The sequence below is a fragment of the Sorex araneus genome, chromosome X, assembly GCF_027595985.1.
Source record: "Sorex araneus isolate mSorAra2 chromosome X, mSorAra2.pri, whole genome shotgun sequence".
In the NCBI taxonomy this organism is placed as follows: Eukaryota; Metazoa; Chordata; class Mammalia; order Eulipotyphla; family Soricidae; genus Sorex; species Sorex araneus.
The window spans coordinates 251,612,442-251,636,000 of NC_073313.1; the positions used below are offsets into that span (position 1 = coordinate 251,612,442).

At 61.7% G+C, this 23,559-nt stretch overlaps 1 protein-coding gene across 1 annotated transcript in view; it reads left to right on the top strand.

The window, feature by feature from the left end:
* The window catches only part of TTLL4 (tubulin tyrosine ligase like 4), a 28,401-nt gene extending 6,618 nt beyond the window's left edge, over nt 1–21,783 (top strand). Inside the window, exons 2-19 of the mRNA XM_055123166.1 lie at nt 10,224–11,732; nt 12,390–12,499; nt 12,703–12,766; nt 13,351–13,472; nt 13,717–13,827; nt 13,925–14,001; nt 15,965–16,156; nt 16,258–16,340; nt 16,425–16,553; nt 17,868–17,990; nt 18,255–18,353; nt 18,535–18,669; nt 18,891–19,034; nt 19,668–19,767; nt 20,101–20,311; nt 20,410–20,480; nt 20,727–20,812; nt 21,268–21,783. Of these exons, the coding sequence (XP_054979141.1) occupies nt 10,321–11,732; nt 12,390–12,499; nt 12,703–12,766; nt 13,351–13,472; nt 13,717–13,827; nt 13,925–14,001; nt 15,965–16,156; nt 16,258–16,340; nt 16,425–16,553; nt 17,868–17,990; nt 18,255–18,353; nt 18,535–18,669; nt 18,891–19,034; nt 19,668–19,767; nt 20,101–20,311; nt 20,410–20,480; nt 20,727–20,812; nt 21,268–21,499 (3,501 nt within the window). The 5' untranslated portion in view covers nt 10,224–10,320 and the 3' untranslated portion in view covers nt 21,500–21,783. The remainder of the gene's footprint in view (nt 1–10,223; nt 11,733–12,389; nt 12,500–12,702; nt 12,767–13,350; nt 13,473–13,716; nt 13,828–13,924; nt 14,002–15,964; nt 16,157–16,257; nt 16,341–16,424; nt 16,554–17,867; nt 17,991–18,254; nt 18,354–18,534; nt 18,670–18,890; nt 19,035–19,667; nt 19,768–20,100; nt 20,312–20,409; nt 20,481–20,726; nt 20,813–21,267) is intronic.
* The last annotated feature ends 1,776 nt before the right edge of the window (nt 21,784–23,559 follow it).

Consider the following 23,559-nt stretch of genomic DNA (forward strand, 5'->3'; position numbering starts at 1 on the left):
TGGAAAGAGATCCCTCGTCCACATCGCCCTGGGCTCAGCCCGGGGATGATTCAGACCGCAGCCCGCAACAGCCTTCTAGTAAAGGCCGCAAACGGCTCCAAAGGTTTATTCCAGCCTTATTCCAGCCAGCTCCCTGGGCACAGCGGAAGGTAATGGAAATGGACTTTGGCCTAGAACGCACTTAGGGTCCAGGTGGCGTCTTCCCAGCCGAAGTTTGGAGAGTGTCTGTAGGACAAGAATTAGGAAGAGCAGGACCTTCAAAACCAAAAACAATACAGAGAAGAAAAAAATAGCCAAATGCTTAGCCCCCCTCCCCCCCATCAGCTCTGAGGCCAAGTGCCTGTTGGGCATATGTAAGGCCTCAGGTTTGATCCCTGGCAGGCGCCCGCCCCACAGCTGTGCAGCAGGGCGGGATCCCTGGCGCACCTGCAACAGGAGCAGACCCACCAAATCCTCTCTGGTTCCACACCCCAAGTTTTGTGCTTGTTTGGTTTTGTTGCTTTTTGTATCACACCTAGCCTTGCTCAGGGCTGACTCCTGGCTCTGCAGCACTCAGGAATCGCTCCTGGCAGTACTTGGGGGACCATATGGGATTCCAGGGATTGAACCTGGCAAATGCCCTCGCCCCTGTGCTATTGCTCTGACACCCCAAGTTCTTTTTTTTTGGCTCTTTGAGACACACCCGGTGATGCACAGGGGTGACTCCTGGCTCATGTACTCAGGAATTACTCCTGGCCGTGCTCGGGGGACCATATGGGATGCTGGGACGGCCAGGTCGGCCGTGCAAGGCAAACGCCCCTATCTGCTGTGCTGTCGCTCCAGTCCCCCCAACTTCTTTTGATGCAGATGGCTGGTAGGCTGCTGGGAGGGTTACTGAGACACCTTTTATGTATTTTGGATCACACCTGGCGCTGCTCGGGGGCTATTCTGGGCTCTGGGCTCAGACCTCCTCTCTTAGAAGTGCTCAGGGATCGTCGGCAGTGCTGGGGATGGAAGCAAGGCTGTCCTCAGGCCTTAAGGGAAGTGCCTTCGTCCCTGCACTGTCTCTGGCCCTGCGTGGCCAGTGTTTGGTCAAGTCCTGTTTGAGTGAGGTTTGGAAAGCGTCATGGGACAAGAATTAGGAAGAGGCAGGACCCTTAGGAGAGAGCTGGTGCCCAAGGCAGGCCCATGCTGATCTCTCCCCTGACCATCAAGGTGCCCGTCTTCCAGCGAGTCCCGGGAGTACACCTGCACACTGAATCATACCCCACGTCCACAAATAACTTTCATTTTGCTTTTTCTTTGGGGGGGCGGTCACACCCAAGGATGCCCAGTGGTTACTCCTGGTGGTGCTTGGGAGACCATATGGGATGCCGGGGATTGAACCCGGGCTGACCGCATGCAAGGCAAACGCCCTGCCCACTGTACTATTGCTCCGTCCCCCACAAATAACTTTTTAACTGCCACTTGGTGATCCCAGATTGGTTTTAGGATCTTTTAGGGTCCCATTAAAGTGGAAACTGTCATCGGGTTAGAAGTTGAGTCTGCTTTGAGGCTTAGTGTAAGTTAAGGTTTTTTGGGGGGTGGGAGGGCAGGGGGCTTGGGGCAGGGACAGGGACACGGTCATGGTACTGGAGGAGCTCAGAGGTGGCTCCCGGCCCTGTGCTTGGGTTGCTCCCTGTGGTAGTGGTGGGGATCGGACCCTGGCTTCTAGCACGCAGAGCTTGTCCCATGGTGACTTTATTTTATTCTTTGGTGAAGTGGTGCTGGGTGGAGCTACTCTGGCCCGCAGCTCAGTGTGGGAAATGGAACCCAGGCAGACAGGATGGACTCTTCCACCGAGCCTCACCCCTGGGCCCCTGTGGTTCACCGTCCAGTGTGTTGGTAGCTGCTATCATCCCCTCCACTCTTTTTTAATTTTTTTTTGTGGTCAAACCCGGTGATGCACAGGAGTTACTCCTGGCAGTGCTCAGGGACCATATGGGATGCTGGGATTTGAACCTGGGTCCTGCCCTGTGCAAGACAAACACCCTCCCCGCTGTACTGTTGCTCCCGTCCCTCCCTTCAGTCTTGAGCACTTCCTGTCTCTTCCTAAGTAAGATACGCTGTTTCAGACGCCTCTGATATTTATTTTCAAACACTTTCTTGTTCCTGGTTATTGACAAACACTGCTTAAAAACCAGGTTTGGGACTAGGTGAAGGGAAAACAGGGTCTTCTCTTGACCCAAGGCACTTTTCATTTGCTGTTTGGCTTTTTTGTGGGTTATTTGGTGTTTGGGGTGCCTAGAGTTTATTCCTGGTGGTGCTGGGTGGGGACCCCGTGCAGTCCCAGGGATTGAGCTGGGGGCACCTGCATGGCAGCCTTGACCCCTGTGCTCCTTCTCTCTGCTCCTCTCTTTCTTCTTGTCTGGACCTTGGTTAAGGGACTTAGCCACAGGGCAGTTTGTTTGTAAACTGGAGGTGTGGAGACTCTTGCTTCATGCTTGTACTTTCTGTTCCCACATGCCTGCCTGGTCCCCTGGGATACTATGTCAGAGCCAGAAAGGAGAGATCAGTAGTTGTGTAAAATACCTTGTTCAGAATGTTGTTTTCCAGAGAGGGGCAGTTAATTGGCTGCTGAAGGGAGTTTCCTGGCAAGTTCTTGACCTTGTCCGTGTTGTCTAGTCCTTTAGACTGAGAGTAAGTAGGAATGACTTTGCTGGCCTTTGCAGTGTGCGTGCGTGCGTGCGTGCGTGCGTGCGTGCGTGCGTGTGTGTGTGTGTGTGTGTGTGTGTGTGTGTGTAGGGGGGGGATGTTTGGTTTAGAAAAAGTACATGAGGTGATAAAAATAATGGCACTTGGGAGTCCTTTGGAATCTGCATGCTAATTATTTGGGTTTAGGTTTAAGTTGGGCTGGAGAAATAGCACAGCGGGTAGGGTGTTTGCCTTCCATGCAGCTGACCCGGGTTCCATTCCTACCGAGAGTATCCCGCCCGCACAGCAGAGCCTGGCAAGCTACCTGTGCCGTATTTGATATGCCAAAAACAGTAACAACAAGTCTTACAGTGGAAACATTACTGGTGCCCGCTCGAGCAAATCGATGAACAATGGAAGACAGTGCTACAGTGCTAGGTTTAAGTTGGGTGTTGCCGCCCACATATTTATTTACTTTTTTTTTTTTAACTATTTAAACACCATTTAAACTATTTAAAGAAGGCCTTCGATTCTGTTGAGACTGAAGCGGTCATCGAAGCTCTAGCCAAACAGGGTGTTCAAACTCAGTACGTCAAGATCCTCCAAGAGCTGTATTATGGATTCACCACCAGGATCTCACCATTCTACAAGGAAATGATCATTGACATAAAGAGAGGGGTTCGGCAGGGTGATACCATTTCACCGAAACTCTTCAGTGCCACTCTCGAGAACATCATGCGACGATTGGAATGGGAGTGAAGGTAGACGGTTGGCAACTACACCACCTCTGCTTCGCTGATGGTGGCATCATTCTCATAATGCCAAACATTAGCCAAGTAGCACAAATGCTGGCCGACTTCGACCGAGAGAGTGTGGAAACATCAGACTGCAGCTGAATCTCAACAGAACGATGTTTATGAGAAATGAACTAGTCCCTGATGTTCCATTTGCTCTCAAGGGAACGAACATCTCCGAATGCAGCAGCTCTGTGTACCTGGGTCGAGAACTCAACATGAGGAATGACCTGGCGCCAGAACTGCGCAGGAGAAAGAAAGCAGCGTGGAACACCTTCAAGAGTGTCGAAGAGGTGGTTAAGAGGACGAAGAACTTCTGGCTCTGGGGACATGTTTTCAACTCCACTGTTCTTCCTGCACTAACATACGCCTCAGAGACCTGGGCCCTACAAAAATAGGATGAGAACGCTATTCGGGTATCCCAAAGAGGAATCGAAAGAGCTATGCTTGGAATATCACGTTTCACTCAAGTGAGAGAAGGAATCTGGAGTTCCGACCTCTGCCAAAGATCAAGAATCAGGGACGCTGTCTCGTTTGCCAAGGCGTCGAAAATCAGATGGGCCGGACACGTAATGCGATTCAGAGATGACCGCTGGACTAGAGCTGTTACCGACTGGATTCCATGGGACGGCAAAAGACCATGTGGCCGCCCCCCAATGAGATGGTCAGACTTCTTCCTCAAAACCCTGAATGAAAAGAAAAAAAGAAAAACCCTGAATGAACGATTTGAGGCTCTTCCTGTTCCTGGAGCAAGCAGATATCATTGGGCTACAGGGACAGATGGAGACAAATGGAAGGGATGACAAGTGATACAAGTGATTTAAACACTGGTTTACAAAGTTGCTCATAATACAGTTGTTTAGGGCATCCAGTATTCTAATACCAAACATAGCACCAGTGTGACCTTCCCACCTCCACAGTTGTCCCCAGTTTCCTACCCTCCCCCTATGCCTGCCCAGCAGAGTCTCTTGCCCCCGTGCCTGGCTGTCTTCCCTGGGGCCCCTCGGAGGGGGTGGGCTGAGTTTCCCTCCCCGCCCCGAGGGCAGCCGAAGATGTCCGGAGCCCAGCCACAGCCATGCTCAAGGCCCCTCTCCACACGTTCGGACGAGCCTAATGCATGAAGGAACAGTCAGAGGAACCCAGGTGTGTGGGACCCGGGGCTGAGACCTCCAAGCCTGCTCGAATCGAGACTGGGCCTCTTCCGCCCAAATCTCCCATTTTCCAGTTAGCTAGGCGGTCACACCCAGGGACTGCCCCCTGGCACTGTGTAATCCCATCAACAACCAACATCCAGAGACTATAAAACCAAGCTCCCGGACGCTTATAGCCTAGTTCTCCCTCTCAGAGAGCCTGGCAAGCTCCCCATGGCATATTCATGTGCCAAAACCAGTAACAATGATGGGTCTCATTCCCCTGACGCTGAAAGAGCCTCCAATGTGGCACCATTGGGAAGGACGAGTAAAGAGAGGCTTCTAAAATCTCAGGGCTAGGACGAATGGAGACGTTACGGAGACCGCTCGAGAAAATCGATGATCAACGGGGAATTCAGGGGGCACAGCATGATCAGCTGGTCTACCCGTACCTGCGGGGTGAGTGCATCAGCAACCTGATGGTGCCTTCAGGCTTTCTGATACTCCCAAATTGCCACTGTGCCTCTGACTGGATCCCAAAAACCCAGGACCAAATTTTCCCCCAAATTAAAAGGCTGACAGTTAGGTATGTGGGAGCCATGCCCACAAACCACCTCCAGCTCCGCTTTACAAGCTCATTTATTGGCCTTGCTTCAGAGACCCATAAATAAATCTCGAAAGAGATCAGAAGCCACAGTTAATCTCTGACCTGCCAAGGCTGAACAGACCAAGGTAAATCGGAGGGTGTGTGTGTGTGGGGGGGCGGTGGATGAGTCAGTCTGGTGCCCGCCCAAGCAGAGCCCCTGGCGGCAGCGCTTGCTCCCACAATCCAAAATTACTGCCATGCCCCCCCTCCCCACCCCTGCTGGAATCCACTGTCTCAGGACCTCACCAAGATATTAATCTGTTGAAAATACGGACAAGAGGATTTTATGACTGAAATCTCCAGGCTTGCTCGGGGTCAAGATGGGCTACTGCCCCCCACTTCCCTGATCTCACGGCAGCACTGGACACCACCCAGTGGACCAGCTCCAGCACCGCCATGTGGGCGCTACTGCTGACCTTGCTTCAGGGACCCAGAAGGAGATCTCAGAAGAGATCAAACGCTGCAGTTCATCTCAGACCCGCACAAGCCTAAACAGACCAGGGTAAATTGGAGGGGGGGGGGCGGGTCAGCCTGGTGCCCACCCAAGCAGAGCCCCCAGCAGCAGCTTGCTCCTCCCGTCCACAGTCACTGCCATGTACCTGGCCGGATGCCACCGTCTCGGGACAGACCTCACCCAGATATATAATCTTATGATCTGCTGAGAATTGGGGTGTGCGGGTTTTGTGACAGAAATCTCCAGGCTTTCTTGGGGTCTGGATGGGCAACCCCTCCTCCCACACATACCTCCTTGTACTTCCGGAAGCCTGAGCAGTCACATCCACACCCTAAACTTGCCACCCAGTTGAAAAGCTTCTCCCGCCTTGACTTTCTGATAAAAATACCCGCACACACTGAACAAACACCATGACCTCTTAGCACCTGTATTTGCAGACCACAATGCTCAAAGGAGAGAGAGAAGAAAAGGGCCTGCCATAGAGGCAGGCTGGAGTGGGGTTGGGGGATGGTGGGAGGGAAAGGGGGGTGTTGGTGGTGAGAAAAAAAACAGGAAAAGAGTAAAAAAAAAAAGTGAAAACTCTATCTCACAATGGGGCTATTGAAGTCATTGTCCCGGACTTGTCCCGGACTTTCCCCGGACTTTCCCGGGCTGCTGATTGCTGGCTGAGCCTTCCAAGGGAGCCTGCCCTGCTGTGCTTCTCACCCCCTGAGTTTAGCAGGCTCCCACTTCTCTGCCATCTGACTTGCAGTGCTCCTTCTGAGCTGCCCTGGGTGAAATTATTAAGAACAGATGCTAGAGTTCATAAAAATTGATCAGGGTAAAATTGATTTGTAATTTGAAGATAATTCAGTTAACTAATTTCAAATTTTGTGCTTGATATCTATGTGTGTGCATATATATATGTGTGTGTATATATTATGTGTGTGTGTATATATATACACACACACACTGCATATATAGACTTTTTAACAGAAGATTCTTTTAGGGTCTATCAGTCAATTCATAAAGATTACATCCCTTTTCCCTTGCTCTAGGGGGTCTAAAAATTTAACCTGTATCCTCTACAACCTATATTCATTTGTCTGCATTTCTCTCTATTGTTGCTAAAGATAAAAATAGATTTTGTTAAATTCCCATTTTATAATGGTATATGTCCGTATGGTTTAAATCAACAAACTGATTGTGCTTGTGCCTGCCCCGTGAAACCCGATGAAGTCCCCCAGAGAAGTTTGTGTAGTTCCCAGTGATTCCAGAGGTTGGTGTGTTTCTAACAGCTTTGGTGCAGATTAGGTTCCTTGTTGTAATTTTAGATTATTTTGGTCTCAATTTATATTTATGTTTTATGACCTAACCAGACTATTTATTGTATTTTTTCCACCAGTTTCAAAAATCGGTTTTGCATTGGTAATTTATGCTATCATTGGACTCTGAGCCAGGCTGTTTTCACTCGGGGTGCCCCAGAGGGGGGCGGGTGAGAATCCTCCCCACCCCAAGGGACCCAGCCCCGGCAGCTGACCTTCACTACCCAACCGCCCGCATGCTCCAGGCCACTTTCCAGACCGCATGGCTGCGAAACGGCTGCGTGACACATAAGACACTTCCTACCCATTTTCCATAATTACCACACTATATTTGAGTGATATATATATATACTTCTTGAGAGCCCGGCAAGCTACCGAGAGTATCCCGCCCACACGGCAGAGCCTGGCAAGCTATCCCTGTATTATATTTGATATGCCCAAAACAGTAACGATAGGTCTCATTCCCCTGACCCTGAAAGAGCCTCCAATCGTTGGGAAAGACAAGTAAAGAGAGGCTGCTAAAATCTTAGGGCTGGGAGGAATAGAGACGTTACTGGCGCCCGCTCAAGTACATCAACGAACAACGGGACGACAGCAATACAGTGATACTACTGCGCTGTCAGTGCTGTGGCGTTTGGAGGTGTCCTGGCGCCCCAGGAGCTGTAGGACCAGGGGTATTCTCAGTCCGCCCCATACCGAGGGGGCCTCGGAGTTTTCAGCCCAGAGACCCGGGTGCCCGTGAGCTTCACGGGCTGGGTCCCGCCCAAGTATCTAAATACCTTTCTCTCACTCTTTCCTCCATATCTCATCCATACATGGGCCCTGTCCCCAGACAGAGGGCCAGGTGTGTGCCCGCAGGGGGAGGGGTGCTGGGGTCCAGATGCCAGATGTTGTTTGCCCTTGTGAAGTTGTGTTTTTTTTTTTTTTAATCGAATCACCAGGAATTACAAAGATATGCTTCTGACTGAGTTTCAGGTGAATATTGTCTCAAGACTCATCCCTTCACCAGTGCTTCCTAGACTCCCCCAGTTTCCCTTCTGCCCTGCCCGCGTCCCCCCAGTCTCCCCCCCCCCCCCGCATTGTCCTAGCGTTTCCTATCTTACCTCCTCACCCCTGCCTTGAGACACTGATCCTGGAGCACTGAGCCAGGAGTCAATGAGTCAATCCTGAGCTCCACTGGGTATGGCCCCAAAAAAACAGATAAAAAGAAAAGAAAGGTTTCAGAGAGTCGTACAAAGACACAGCTGAGTTTTTTGTTGGTTTTGGGGGGCACATTGGTGTTGCTGAGGGGTCACTGCCGGCCGTTCTTGGGGGGACCCCGCCGATTTGCCCTTTGAACTCGCTCCAGCCTGCCACCTGGTGGCACTCAGTGTTCTTCATCCTTTTTGTCGCTTTGCTCTGGGTGGGGTGCTGAAGGGCCCCGCCCTGGCTCGCGCCCTCTGGCCCCCTTTACTTTGCAGTTTCTATAGCAGAGGAGGGCTGGAGCGATAACACAGCAGGTAGGGCATTTGCCTTACACACAGCCGACCCGGGTTCGATTCCTTCATCCCTCTCGGAGAGCCTGGAAAGCTACCCGTGGCGTATTCAATATGCCAAAAACAGTAACAAGTCTCACAATGGAGACGTTACTGGTGCCCGCTCGAGCAAATCGATGAGCAATGGGATGACAGTGATACAGTGATAGCAGAGGAAGAGTCAGGTGAATCCCTTCATTCTTTCATTCGTTTGTTTTGGCTTCTGGGCCACACTCAGTGGTGTGGAGGGTTGAGTTCTGGCTCTGTGCCTAGGGATCACTCCTGCTGGTGCTCAGGGGACCCTGTGGGATGCCGGGGATCGAGCCCAGCCCGGCTGCGTGTGTGCAAGGCAAACACCCTTCCTGCTGCCCTGTCTCTGGAGCCCCAAGCTGTGCTTTCTTCTCACTAAGGGACTCTGGCAAACACCGGGGGGTGTCCGGGCCCTGGCCCGAGGAAGCCACTGCTGGCCAGAGCAGACTCCCGTGGGCCCAGAACTGTGGACACTCCCAGGGGGCTGCCCTGGAGGGGCTCATGGAAGCAGAAACAGGAGGCAGGCTCTTTCCTCCCTGCAGCCCGCCCGGCCTCGTCTCGCCTCGCCTCTGCACGGGCCAGCGCTGCCCCAGGTGGCCAGGGCGCATCTCTGTTTGCTTCCCGCCCCTCAGACTCCAGAGGAGATGCAGTGGCTCTCGGTGCCTGCGGGGACCCCGGGGGTCAGCAGAGTCCCTCTCCTCCCGTCGGGCCACGCCAGGGGAAGCTGCTTCTTGGGTGGCATTGGTCGGTTCAGGCGGGGTGGGTGGTAGGAAGACGTGGCTGTGTCCCTGCAGACCCGGGACGTGCCTCACTCATTCTCCCGGAGGTTCCGTGGGGGACGGAAGCCACTAGGACAGGGTCATGGTGGTGGGGGGCCAGGACACGGCTCACGCGGGACAGTGTGTGTCCTGCACGTCTTACCCATGTGAGGGCCTGGGTTGGACCCTGCGACTTCCCGGTTCCACCCCCACCCCCGTTCCACCCCGCCCCTCTGAAGGTGGCCCTCCACACCAACCACAGGGGCCCAGAGGCAGGACAGTGGGTCGGGTGCTTGCCGGGGGGCAATCCCTGCCACCCCAGATGGTCCTCCCAAGCACCGCCAGGATTGATCTCTGCATACAGAGCCAAGCGTCAGCCCTGAGCACTGCCAGACGTGGCCCCAAACTCAAAAAATCACACAGAAGGGCTGGAGCAATAGCACAGCGGGGAGGCGGCTGACCCGGGTTCGATCCCCAGCATCCCATATGGTCCCTGAGCACCGCCAGGAGTAACCCCTGAGCATCGCTGGGTGTGACCGAAAAAGAAAATTAAAAATCATACAGAAACCCACCACCGAAAGTGATAGAGCGATAGGACAGCGGCTTCGGAGCTTGCCTAACAGCCGACCCACATTCTCTCCCCAGCACCGCCAGGAAGGAATCCTGAGCACAGAGCCAGGAGTAACCCCTGAGCATCACTGGGAGTGCTTCCCCAACCCCCCCAAGAAGGCCCCCCAAACCCCAAACAAAAAGTGGGTGTCTGATGGGGAGAGGGGGTCTCAGGAGAGAGGACGGGGCCCACAGCGGCTGCCTTAGGACCCGGCCCTCCGCCGGGGCAGCCCCCGCGGACTCTGGCCTCCCTCCTCTCCCCAGGGGCCCCCCGGGACCCCCAGGCCCGTGACGCCCTTTTCCCCCCCTCCCCCCCCGTCTCTCCCCCACAGGCTGATGCACGTGAGGATGCAGGAGCAGCCGCTGGAGGTGCGTGGCGCCTCCCCCCCGCCGGGCCGTGCAGTCATGCGGTCATGATGCGGGACCCTCATGGCCTCCGCCGGAACCGAGCACTTCCGAGTCGGCCCCCGCCGGCAGAGTGGCTTCCAGCAGAGCGGGCCGCCCCCGGCGGCCCCCGAGAGAGCCGCTGAGGGCCCAGGCTGGGCTCAGGCCCACCCGCAGGTGAAGCCGATCTGGAAGCTGGAGAAGCAGCACGTGGGGGCGCTGTGGGCGGGGCCGGGCCCCGGCCTGCTGGGGGTCTCACCGCAGCACGCCTACTTCTTCTGCCCCCGGGCCCTGTGCCGGTCAGGGAGCGCCGCGGTCATCGGCGGCGGCGGCGGTGGTGGTGGCAGTGGCGGAGGCGGTGGTGCCCGCGCCAGCTCGTGCTCGCTGCAGTCGCTGCCCGGGCTGTTCGGCGGCAACCTGCTGTGCCGGCGCTCCAGCGCGCGGCTCCGGCCCTACCAGCAGCTGGAGTCCTTCTGCCTGCGCTCCGTCCCGCCCGAGCGGAGACCCTTCTCCTTCCCGCCCCGTAGCCTGGCCGCCGGCCTCGCCGCCCGGCAGGCCGCCTGGGCCCCGGCCTCCACCATGGCCCTGCCGCTGGCGCCCGCGCCCCCGGAGCCCTGCCTCTCCCTGCAGGGGGCGGCCGGGGAGAACGCTGCGGCCCGGGCCCCGGCCCCCACCACCACCACCACCACCACCACCACCACCACCACCACCACCCCGGGCAAGACCCCGGCGCCGCTCACCCCGCCGCCCGCCTACAAGCCCGTGCTGAACAACAACGCCTTCCTGCGCCCCAGCAGCACCAAAGTGCCTTTGCTGCCGGTCCCTGAGGCCCTCAAGCCGCTCGTGCCCGCCAAGATCCAGCTGGTTTCCTGGCACCCCTCCGGGGGCACCGGCGACTGTGCCATCCGGCCCCTGGAGCCCAAGTTGCCCGGCGGCGGCGGCGATGGCCTGGGCCCACTCCCCGAGAACCCGCCCGTCCCCGAGGATGGCGCCCCCGTGCCCCTGCCCCCGCCCCCGGCCCGGGACGTGCAGCTCACCGAGGCCGTGCGGAAGCTGACCGCCGGGGGCTTTGACCAGAGCCTGCGGGAGGGCGGCTGCGAGCCTGAGCAGCCCCGGTTCCCGCCGCCGGGCCTGCTGTGCGGCGGGAGCCCGCTGTGGAAGGGGCCTGGCGAGGCACGTGAGGTGGCAGCCGCCGCCACCGACGGGGCCAGCGACACCCAGGTCTTCTGCACCAAGCGCATCAGCATTCACCTCCTCGCCTCCCGCGCTCCTGCCACCGCCGGTAGGCTCAGCCCCAGCCCCCCGCCTCTCGGAGAAGACCAGACTCCGGTCCTGCCCTCTGCACCTCAGCTGCTGCCCGACATCACCGGGGTGACCGCGCACCTCTCCTCCGTCCACCTGGACCAGCCGGCGGCTCCGGGGCCCAGGGAAGGCGGGGAGCCGCGCTCGCCTGCAGGGTGAGGGGACGCCCTCGGGAGGGAGGCAGTGGGGGGGGGAGCGCCCAGTGCCCTCGCTGGTGAATTGGCCAGGTGTCCCCCCACCCCCGCCCAGGGGGCCTGGGCTGGCCTTGCTGCTTCCCGAGGCCTCTCGGGGGAGGGGCCGGGGGGGTACTGCGGGAAGGCTCCGGAAACCCGGCCTCGCAGCTCCCCATTTTGCCCCACCTCACCCCTGCTTTGGGGGATTGCTAGGGGCAAAACTCAGGCCTGTGGGGGCTGGAGCCCATGGGAGCCTCGGGTCCATCCATCCCTGGCTCCACACGCTTCCCCGAGCACTGTGCTTGGGAGTAGCACCAGAGCATCCCCTGGGGAGGCCCAGAAGCCAGAACCACGCACCGGCCAACCAGACCCCCAGAGCTGCCCCACGCCACTGTGTCTGGGGGCACTGGGCCTGGGCTGCTTAATTCCAAACCGGGCGGGGTTCTGGGTCCCTCCGCAAGTGGTTGGGGACTCGGGGTGGCCATGTGCCTGGCCCCCTCTGGGATGGGGTTTGAGCTCCCAAGAGGCTCCCTGGCTAGACATGGTGCCCGTGGGCAGGAGTTGTGTCCTTGCAGCGCTGCGGGACTCCTGAGAGTGAGGCCCGGGGCCTCTGCCAGAGCGTCTGTCCTTGCCCCGTAGCTCAGCCGCTGACCGCCAGCTCACCCCGGTGGAGGGGGAGGACCTGGAGGAAGAGCTCGTGGATGGCCTGGAGGACTTCTGCAGCCACGGCGAGGACGAGGAGGAGGAGGGTGAGGCGAGGGGGCCCTCGGCTGCACAGGGGCCACAGCGGGGTGCCCAGCCGGGGGTGGGGTGGGGAGCTCGGGTCTCTCGAGCCCCGGCCTCCTCCCCCACCTCAGCCTGCCTCTCCCTGCTGCTGTGTCCCCGGGGGGCAGGCTTGGGGTGCCTGGGGGTCGCTGCCCACCGGAGTGTCTCTGTCGCCTTCTCCCCCCAGGAGACTCGGACTGTTCCTCCTCCTCCACTGCGTCCCGTGGCGAGTCCCTCACAGTGATCTCTCGGTGAGTGTTGGCCGGCCGCTGGGTGGGCGGGACGGAGGGTCTGGGCAGCTGCAGGGCCTTGACTGACCCCTCCCCCGTGGAGAAGACAAAATGCGTAAAAAGAAGCCGGGGACGGGCTCAGGGTCCGGTGCAGTGGTCGAGCTTGGGCCGGGTCTGCTCCCCGGCACGGCAGCCCACCAGAACCCCCTGAAGTGTCGCCCAGCACCCGGTGGAGAGCTTCCCGCCTCTCGGCTCTCACTGCTCACACTCGCTCTCCGCGTTCCTCCCTTTGCTGTGACGGAGCCTCCTCCTCCACCCTCGTTCCTTAGACCCCCTCCGCACCCCAAAGCCCCTGGACGGACGGCCAGGGGTCAGCCCAGCCTGTGCTGGGGCGGAGCATTCGGGCGCCCCATCCCGGAGTGCCGCGCGGGCAAGTCTGGTCACACTCTGGTGACACCTGCCAAGGGGGCCAGCGTCTGCAGGCCTGGCCGGGCACTCGTCCCTGTAGCGTCCAAGCAGGGGAAGGGAGCCCCGGAGGGGCAGGCCTGCGCCGTGAGCGTCCCGTCCTTCTTCTGACGCGTGTGGGTCCGCCCGCCCGCCCGCAGGAACTGCGCGGAGATTCTCACCAAGCCCTTTCCCAGTGAGAAGGTGGTGCAGCCGGCCCTCGTCTACAGTCTCTTCCCCAACGTGCCCCCCACCATCTACTTTGGCACCCGGGACGAGAAAGGTAAACCCGGCCGCATCCGAGCCCCGGGGGGGGGGGGGAGGACGGAAGCTGGAGCCAGGGTGGGGGTGGGGCTGAGGGCTTCCTTGTCCCACCTTGAACAGACCGTCACAAGCCTATGCTTCACTCCTGCCCGCCAACCTGTGTCTTTCCCACTGGGGGGCGGCCGGGGTTGTGGGGGAAGAGGGGCTCCTGCCCCGCGGCGCACGCGCTCGTGCCGCCTCTTCCCTCCCCGTCCTCTCCGCAGTGGAGAAGCTGCCCTGGGAGCAGAGGAAGCTGCTGCGGTGGAAGATGAGCACGGTGACCCCCAACATCGTCAAGCAGACCATCGGGCGGTCCCACTTCAAGCTCAGCAAGCGTGAGCGGCGGCGGGGGCAGGGGAGAGGAGGGGAGAGGAGGGACCTCGGCGCGTCCTGCTCCAGGGCTGAGCGGGCGCCTTGCTGTGCCTCTCCCAGGGAACGACGACTGGCTGGGCTGCTGGGGCCACCACATGAAGTCGCCCAGCTTCCGGACCATCCGGGAGTACCAGAAGGTGGGCACCCCGCCCCCTCTGCCTGGCTTGGCTTTCTCTTTCTTTTTTTTCTCTTTTGGGTCACACCCAGCGATGCTCAGGGGTTCCTCTCCTGGCTCTGCACTCAGGAATTACTCCTGACGGTGCTTGGGGGACCACATGGGATGCCGGGGATCGAACCCGTGCCGGCTGCATGCAAGGCAAACGCCCTCTCTGCTGGACTGTGGCTGTGGCCCCTGGCTTGGCTCTTTATGGGAGGGTGGGGCCCCAGGCGGTGTTGGGGCTCAGACCCACCGAGCCCTGTTCCTGGACCCCCGCCCCCTTTATCTTTCTTCTAGGGGCAGCACCTAGCCGTGCGTGGCCCCGCCCTGCAGGCCTAATGATTTGGGTGCTGCTGGGCGGGGCTGTGGGTTGCCCAGCCTAGGCCCATGGTGCGCTGCCCCTCCGGGCTGTCTCCGCGCCCAGGAGCCCCTCCCTCAGGGTCCACCGCCCCTTCCCCAGACTCCGGGCCAGGCAGAGGGGGAGGACACTGGGGAGGGGGTGGGGAGTAGGGGTGAGCTAGAGAACGGGGGGGGGGGGGGGGCTGCCCAGCCCTGGGCATCTCAACACCTGGTCAGTGCTGGCTAGCGTGTGTCTGGGTCGGCTCTGGACCCAGCTTCGTCCCAGCACGCCCCCCCGAAGGTGGGAGACAGAACTGCGTCCCCTCAGTCCTCCCTCAGCTCCCGGGCTGCTGCTCCTAGAGGACACGGGGTCTCCTGCCTCAGTCTTCCGGGCGCGTCTCTCCGGCAGCTGAACCCTTGCAGACCTGACGGGGAGCCAGGGGGGTCGCAGGGGGAGGCGGCGTGGGGCTCCAGCCACCCGCTGCCTGGGCTTCTGCTGCCTCTGTCCCTCTCCCCTCTCCTCTCCTCTCCTTTCCCCCCTCTTTCCTTTCCTTTCCGTATTGAGCCACCGCGAGACGCACAGTTGTTCACGGTCCTGTCTCAGTCCTACAGTGTTCCAACACCTGTCCCTTCACCAGGGCACATTCCCAGTAACCGATGTCCCCGGTTTCTGCCCTGCCACCCCCTCACAGCCTGCCTCTATGGCAGACACTCCCCCCCACCCCACCCCGTCCCCCTGCCAGGCACTGTGTCGCAGTCCTGGGCCTGGTGCCTCTCCCCTCCCCTTCCCTCCCCTCAGCACCCAGCCCTTGTCCCAAGGGGTCGTGTCTGCCTCTCACCATCACGGTGGTCTCTCCTCTGTCCTAACTGCCTTCCTCCTCCCCCTTTCTGTTTCCGCTTCTGATTTTGTTTGGAGTTTTTTTTTGGGGGGGGGTTTTGGCGGCGGTCAGGGGCTACTCCCGGCAGTGCTTGGGGTCCTTGCGGTGTCAGGGGCCCGGCCAGGGGCAGCCTCGCCAGGGGCCAGCACCTTACCTCCCACTCTCTCCCCCGTCCCTGTCACGCTTCTCTCTCCTCTCTCCTCTTTTTCTCTTCTTTATTCCTCTCTCCTCTCCTCTCTCCTCCTTTCTCTCTCCTCTTTTCTTTTTCTCCCTCTCTCCTCTTTCTCTTTTCTCTTTTCCTCTCTCCCTCCCCTCTCCTCTCTCCCTCCCTCTTTCCCCTATCACTCTTCTCCCTCTTCCCTACCTCTCACTTGTCTCTCCTCCCTCTCCCTCTCCCTCCTTCTTGTCCCTTCCCTTTCCCTCCCTCTTCTCCCTTCCCTCCCCTCCCCTCTCCTCCCCTCCCCTTCCCTCTCCCTCCTCCCTTCCCTCCTCTCGCCTCCCCTCCCCTTTCCTCCTCTCCCATCCCTCTTCTCTCCCCTCCCCTCCTCTCCCCTTCCCTCCTCTCCCTCCCTCTTCTCCCTCCCCTCCCCTCCCTCCCCTCCCCTCCCCTCCCCTCCCCTCCCCTCCCCTCCCCTCCTCTCCTCTCTCTCCCCTTCCCCTCTCCTCTCCCTCCCCTCTCCTCTCTTCTCCCCTCCCCTCCTCTTCCTCTTCCTCTTCTTTCCGTAGCTCAACCACTTCCCAGGCTCCTTCCAGATTGGGCGGAAGGACCGGCTGTGGCGGAACCTGTCGCGCATGCAGAGCCGCTTTGGCAAGAAGGAGTTCAGCTTCTTCCCGCAGTCCTTCATCCTGCCGCAGGACGCCAAGCTCCTGCGGAAGGCCTGGGAGAGCAGCAGTCGCCAGAAGTGGATCGTCAAGCCAGTGAGTGGGGCCGGAGGGCAGGGGGGGGCGGGGGCGGGGGTGTCCCCGCCGGCCGGCTCTAGGGCCAGGCCTCACCCGTCTGCTCTGCCCGCCGCTTGCAGCCGGCCTCGGCGCGGGGCATCGGCATCCAGGTGATCCACAAGTGGAGCCAGCTGCCCAAGCGCCGGCCCCTGCTGGTGCAGAGGTGAGTGCCCGCGGCAGGCCTGCCCTCCCGCCCAGCCCTGGCCCCGCGAGCCCGCCCTGAGCTGGGCCGCCCTTCGCCCCCCAGGTACCTGCACAAGCCCTACCTCATCGGCGGCAGCAAGTTCGACCTGCGCATCTACGTGTACGTCACCTGCTACGACCCTCTGCGCATTTACCTCTTTTCCGACGGGCTCGTCCGCTTTGCCAGTTGCAAGTATGTGTGGAGGGGGGAGGGGGCGGGGGGAGGGCACGCACTGCTTTCTGGGGGCTTCGGCTCCCTGGGGCAGGCAAACTGGAGACTATCGCACAGCCGAATGGGCAGGCTGTGGGTAGCCTGGTTAGCCGAGGAGAACGCGGGGCGCGTTTGGAGAAGCCCCGTGGTCCAGCCCTCCTCCCCCTCCTCCTCGACTCCTCCTGGCGCACGTCATCCCTGACACTTCAGACGGGGCCGGGCCCGCCCCTCTGCCCAGCACGCACGGCGCTGGGGGCTCTCTGAGCCCCGCACTCGGGGATACTCGGGGAGGAACTGGGGCCCGAGAGCAAGTAAAGAGCGAAAGGTGGGCCAGAGTGATGATACAGCGGGTAGGGTGTTTGCCTTGCGCGCAGCTGACCCAGGTTCGATCCCCAGCATCCCATAGGGTCCCCCGAGCACTGCCAGGAGTAGTTCCTGAGTGCAGAGCCAGGAGTAACCCCTGTGCATCGCCGGGTGTGACCCAAAAAAAAAAGCAAAAATAAAGAGTGAAAGGTGCTCCTTGGGCTCTGTGGCAGTCACACTCAGCAGTGCTCGGTGTTGACTCCTAGCTCTGTGCTCAGGGCTGACTCCTGGCAGGGCGCAGGGCACCCCGTGTGGTGTGGGAGGTGCAGGGCAAGCGCCCTGCCTGCTGGACTCTCGCTTTGGCCCTCCTGGGGCCCTTTTGCTGGGACATTCTTGGGAATTAACAGGGATGTCCCTTGTAGCTCTGTGCCAGGGACTGAGGCCACAGGGCAATTTTTTGTGGGGGGGCGTGGGGGGGCGGTGGCTACACACTGCCGTACCTGGCTCTGTGCTTGGGAGTGACCCCTGGTGGTGCTCAGGGGACCCAGGGTGGGCTGGATGCAAGCCAGCGCACTCTCCGCTCTTCGTGTTTCCGCATGGAAGTGACAGTGGCCACGGGGATGTGGAATCAGGTGGCTCCCCACTGGCTTGGGAGTCTTTCCTGGGGGATAGAGAGAGGTCAGGGACCGGTGCGACAGGACAGCAGGGAGGGCACTTGCCTTGCATGTGGCTGACCTGCGTTCCATCCCCGGCATCCCACAGGGTCCCCGGAGCACCACTAGGAGTAACCCTTGACCATCCGTGGTTGTGGGCCCCCACCCCCCCTTCCCAATAAAGCAAAAACCCAAAAAGAAGAGAGGTCGGTGCTGGTGTCCTGGAACCGCCCCAGCGGCTGGGAAGGTCTGTGCCCGTGCACAGCGCGGCCAGCCCCTGCACAGGCCGTCTGTCCGTCTGCTTGCCCCATGGCCCCTCTGCCTGTCCCCGTGGCTGCAGGTACTCCTCTTCCATGAAGAGCCTGGGCAACAAGTTCATGCACCTGACCAACTACAGCGTCAATAAGAAGAACGCCGAGTACCAGACCAACGAGGATGAGACTGCCTGCCAGGGCCACAAATGGTACCTGGGCTGCTGCGCCCCTGTTCCACTGCAGGGGCGGGGGTTGGGAGGCTGGGGGGTGTCAGAGACCGCCTGCTGGGGCCACAGATGTTTCCCTGGCCGGGTGCCTGTCCTGAGAGCGGCCAGTGGTGGTTGGGTGGGGGGGGTGCGGAACGCGGCAAGGATTGACCCAGAACCCAGAGAGTCTCTGCACACCCCCAGCACACCTGGCAGGGGTCTGTACGCCTTCGGGCTGAGTTGGCCCCGCCCCGCCCCTCCCCGCAGGGCGCTCAAGGCCTTATGGAACTACCTGAGCCAGAAGGGCATCAACAGTGATGCCATCTGGGAGAAGATCAAGGACGTCGTCGTCAAGACCATCATCTCGTGAGTCCCGCGGCCCCACCTCCCTCCCACTTGCCCAGCGGGCCCCCGGGTTCCGAGGCGTGGGGGGCGGTGGGGGGGGGGGTCGCGATGTGCCCCTGGCTGCAGGGGGCGGGGTCCCGAGCGCTGTCTTCCCCCCTTCCCCCCCCCCCCCCCCCCCCCCCCCGCTTTGTGCCGCGGCCAGGTCGGAGCCGTACGTGACGAGCCTGCTGAAGATGTACGTGCGGCGGCCCTACAGCTGCCACGAGCTCTTTGGCTTCGACATCATGCTGGACGAGAACCTCAAGCCTTGGGTCTTGGAAGTCAACATTTCCCCCAGGTCGGGGTCTTCCCCGGGCCCTGGCAGCAGCATGCAAACTCCCGCCCCCTTGTGTACCCTGCTCTCTGGTCTGTACAGGAACGCGCATGCGCACACACGCGCACTCACGCATGCGCACACACTCCCGGGCGGGTCCTTGGGGGTGCGGGCGAGAGTGTTGGGGCGCCCGCGGGCTGCGTCCTTCCTGGGTCTGGGGACTGACTCCGGCGCCCCCTCCGCAGCCTCCACTCCAACTCGCCTCTGGACATCAGCATCAAGGGCCAGATGATCCGGGACCTGCTCAACCTGGCGGGCTTCGTGCTGCCCAGCACCGAGGAGCTGCTGTCCAGCAGCTCCAGCGGCTCCAGCAGCAGCTCCGGCCTCAGGTGTCCCGTCCCGTCCCGTCCAGTCGTGTCCTCCCCCACCCCTCCTCGGGCGCCTGGCCCCGCCCCGCTGCCATTGCCCCGTTCCCCGGTCAGGACCAGGGGCCTCGGCTTTCCATGCCTCGCAGCTTGCCCACTCCCAAGTGCCCCGAGCCTGGACAGCTGTGACCGCTTTGTTCTCGCAACGGGGCTCGTCTCTCCCTCTGTGGCCCTGGGGCGTGCGTGCGTGCGTGCATGTGTGTGTCCCTTGGGCTGTGGCTCACCCAGGCGTTCCTTCAGGCCTTGCTACCCCAGGGTTTGGCCCCGGCCCTCCTGGAAGCCCCTCAAAGCTGTTTTTCTGTGGGTCCCAGAGAAACTGAGGGGCCGGGAGGGCATGATCGCCCTGGAGCGGACAGCTGGGAAGGAGTCCACGGTGATCAGCCACAGGGAGGGTCCACAGTGTTCCCTGGCTGTCTAGGGGCCCTGCACAGTTCCCCGTGCTGTGCTGTGCCATGCTGTGAGGCTCTGCCCAGGGGCGACCGGACCCCCCCCCCCCCCCCCCCCGTGCTTGGGGAAGGGCTGCCTGGGTGGGCGCACACCTGTCCTGGACACAGGTGCGCAGACCTGACAGCCGCCCCTCCTGCCCCACCTCCTCAGCCTCCCGGGCTCCAAGGACAAATGTCGAATGACGCCCGAGCAGTTTGCCGCGCAGAGGCTGAAGAAAGCGTATTACCTGAACCAGAAAATGCCGGATCCGGTAGGCGATGGCCCCCGCCCGCCCGCCCCTGCTGACTCTGTTTCCTCTCCAGGGGAGACTTCCCCCCACCCCTCCCCAGCCCTCTGCTGCCCCCAGGTTCTATGAGACAGGCATGTCCCGGCATTCCCAGGGCTGCGCTAGCCCCTGGGGGCAGGCGGGCGTGGGTGTCCAGTGGGTGGGAGCCGGGCAGGTGCCAAGTCTGAGTTTGCTGGGCTGTGGTCTGTGGTCTGGGCCCGGGCGGGGCCACCAGGTCGCCGTGGATTGTCCCCCCTGAACCCTGCCCCGCCCCAGCCCCCTCCCCTCAGCCGGTCTGTCCCTGCCTTCTGTCCCCAGGACTTCTACGCCTCCGTGCTGGACGTGCTGACTCCGGACGACGTCCGCGTCCTGGTGGAGCTGGAGGACGAGTTCTCCCGACGCGGGCAGTTCGAGCGCATCTTCCCCTCCCGCAGCTCCGCCCGCTACCTGCGCTTCTTCGAGCAGCCGCGCTACTTCAACATCCTCACCACCCAGTGGGAGCAGAAGTACCACGGCAACAAGCTCAGAGGTGGCAGACAAACTCCCGCCCCCCGCCCCGCCCTGTAGCCCAGATCCCCCCCTTTTAAGCCCGTCCCCCCCCCCCCCGCACCCCTTCTTGTTTTCCAGGCGTAGACCTGCTTCGCAGTTGGTGCTATAAAGGGTACCACACGGGGGCCATCTCGGACTCGGCCCCAATGGTAAGGGCGGGCGGGCGGGGGCGGTGCGGCCCTCTTGGGGAGTCACTGCACCAGGCCTGCTGGGGTTCTTCCTCCCAGTGCTCCGAAAGTACTTGGCACGTCTCTGAGTGGTGGCGGGCGGGGGTGGGGGGCTCCTGGGGCAAACTCAGGGCCCATGAGAACGGGGAGCTCAGCTCAGCCGGGGAAGAGACCCCCAACCCAGCCCCCCCTCCCCCCCATGGGGCTCACGGGTGGCTTTGCCCCTAGTGGTCCCTGCCGGCATCCATCCTGACCGCCACCAAGTCCGACTTGACATACAGTCTCTTCTCCAGGCCCGAGGCCGGCAGAGCAGGGTGAGTGCCGCCCGGCGGGGGGCGGCCCAGGGAGAATATCAGAATGGGCCCCTGCTCTCCCCCGCCCTGCCCTTCCCCCTCCCTCTCCCTCTTCCTCCCTCCTTTTTTTCCTCTCCCCCTCCCCTCCCCCATGTTCCCCTCTTCCCCCCTTTCCTCCTCCTCCTCCTCCTCCTCTTCCTCCCCCTCCTCCCCCCTCCCTCCTCCCTCCTCCCTCCCCCCTCCTCCCTCCTGCACCCCGGCCAGGCTCCCCTGGCAGAAAGCAGAGCGGGCAGCCCTGCCCTCTAGCTTGGCCATCGGCAGCCTCCTCCTCCCTTGCCCTGGAGAGCGTCAGAGACCGTCTGGGGCCCCTTGCTCCTCGGGTCACTGTGGGTGGGCTCTGAGCGCCTGATCCGGACACCGAGGGCGGGTTCCAAGGGAGAGTCTCAGCCCTTTCTCTCCCCGCCTGTCCCCCCCAGAATGCACGGCTCCTCCGGGGAAGTCCTGCCGCCCGCCGAAGGGGGGGCCCCTCCCAAGCCCCGGAAGATGGAGGCCGGCCTTCTCCAGCCCGCCCGGGGCAGCGAGGACACCAGCAGGGAGGGCGGCCCCCTGCTGCCCGACATCCGCTTCTCCAGGCAGGCCGCACACTGCGCCTTCGCCCCTGCCTCGCAGCCCAGCGGTGACCGTCTCCTGGCCACGGCCAGCCCCTGACCGGCCCCTGGCCACGGTCCCTGTCCGGGAGCACCAGCGCTAGCTACCTCACGGAGCGGCCGGCCGGCCGGCCAGAGCCTCGCCCCTCCGCCCGCCCCCCAACGCAGAGTATTTTTTTGGAAGCAGTGGAGCGCAGGGACGGGCAGTGGGTGAGGGGCGCAGGGCTGGGGGGGTGGTGAGGAAGGGGTCCCCCCTCGTCCCCTCTCTGCCCAGCTCGCACCTCACACTTGAGCAGAGAAGCCAGTGATGGCCACTCAGCCTTATAAAGCGGGGTTCGGTTTCTACCTCTAGATGGCCGTGTGCAGTATGTAGGGGGGCCCTGTGCTGACCCCACTTCGTGTCACCCCCTGTCCCGGCCGGCGCCACAGGGTTCCTGCTCCGGCCTCAGCCCCTTCACTCGGGGCTTCTCCCTCCTGGTGCCCTCCCTGGAGCCCCTGCCTCTCAACTCCGCCCCCCACCCGCCCCCGGATGCCACAGAGGGGCCCGTTACCTTGCCCTCAGACCTGGGAGTGAGGGCAGGGGAGGTGACGGAGGTGAGGGCGTGAGGCAGCGAGAGGGTGGAGGAAGGAAGCCAGGGGCCAAGGGGGAGAGTGAGTCAGGGGGAGGTGAGGGAGGCTGCTGCTGCTCCACGCCCCCCTCTGTCTCGGTGGGCTCTGCCTCAGGCCCTGGGGCGGGCAGCGGGGGCAGCCGCAGCCGCGTGCCTCCTGGGCCCCGGCCGGGAACAGCGCCTGCCGCCTGGTCCTGGGCCCCACAGGGTCACGGAACCAAATCGGGTGACGGGCTGGGCAGCCGTTAAAGCTGCCGAACACGGAACACCCAGAAATTATTAACTCGGAACCGGAAGATGACCCGGTGGGTAAGGCACTGGCCTTGCGTGTGACCGACCTGTGTTGAACTCCTGAGCACTGCCCAGTGTGGCCCCAAACAGAAACCCCGAACCAGCTCCCCCCCAGGTGCTGCTGCAGTGGCTCCCCAGGTGGCCGTTCTGCACGGAAAGGGGTCTCGCGAGGGAACAAGTCGGAGGAGCTGTGATCAGTGTGTGTGCGCGTGGGGGGGGGTCCCCAGAGCAGTGGGTTCCTTTGTGGCGGGGTGTGGGGGGCAGGGAAAGGAGCGTTGGACCCTGCGGTGCCGGGACCTGAGCCAGGGGAAGGGCCGCAGCCGCGGGCTAAACTGGTGCCTTGGTGCTGGCCTCGGGCTTGAGCCCTGCCCCATCCTGCCCCACCACTCCCCACGGGCTGCCCACCCGGCCCTGCGCGCCCCCGTCTCTGTAGCAGGCTCCGGGCCCCGGGGAAGAGGCCTTGCTGGGCTCAGAGCCATGCCACCTGTCCCAGCGGGTCCAAAGGGCATGTTGACCACTGTGGGGAAAGGCTGGTGTCAAAGTCCTGGGGCCACCACCAGTGCTGAGCACAGAGCACAGAGCCCCGAGTGACCTCCGAGCCCGAAAACAAAACAGGGTCAGGACGGCCACACCTTGCCCGTCTCTAGGAGAGCAGGACACAAGTCTCCTAGCCCAGCGTCCCCGTGGACCCGTGCCGGGGCGGCGGATGCCCCCCGACGCAGCCCCCCACTTCTCACTTCTCCCCCACCCGGGTTGAACTCCTGAGCACTGCCCAGTGTGGCCCCAAACAAAAACCCCAAACCAGCTCCCCCCCAGGTGTTGCTGGCAGTGGCTCCCCATGTGGCCGTTCTCCATGCAAAGGGGTCTCGCAAGGGAACGAGTTGGAGGAGCCAAGAACCCCCCCCCCCCCCACAGCCCGTTTCCAGCCTCGCAGCACTGGGGCTGGGAGCCAGGGAGGCTGAAATGAGGCGGGGTCACGGGAACGGCTTCTCTGTCTTTCTCGCGAGTGGGGACCACACCTGCCCTCGGCACAGGGGGACCAGCTGTAGTGTGGGGGATGGAATCAGGGTTGGCCACAAGCGAGACAGTGCCAGAACCTCGGGGCCATCACCCCACCCGACCCTTTGCGGGCCGGGAGGAGGGCTTGGAGCCCATGTGTCCCTCCCACCCCGGACAAGCCTTCAGGGTTTGCAGGTCAGGGGCTGGCGGGGAAAGGCGCCCG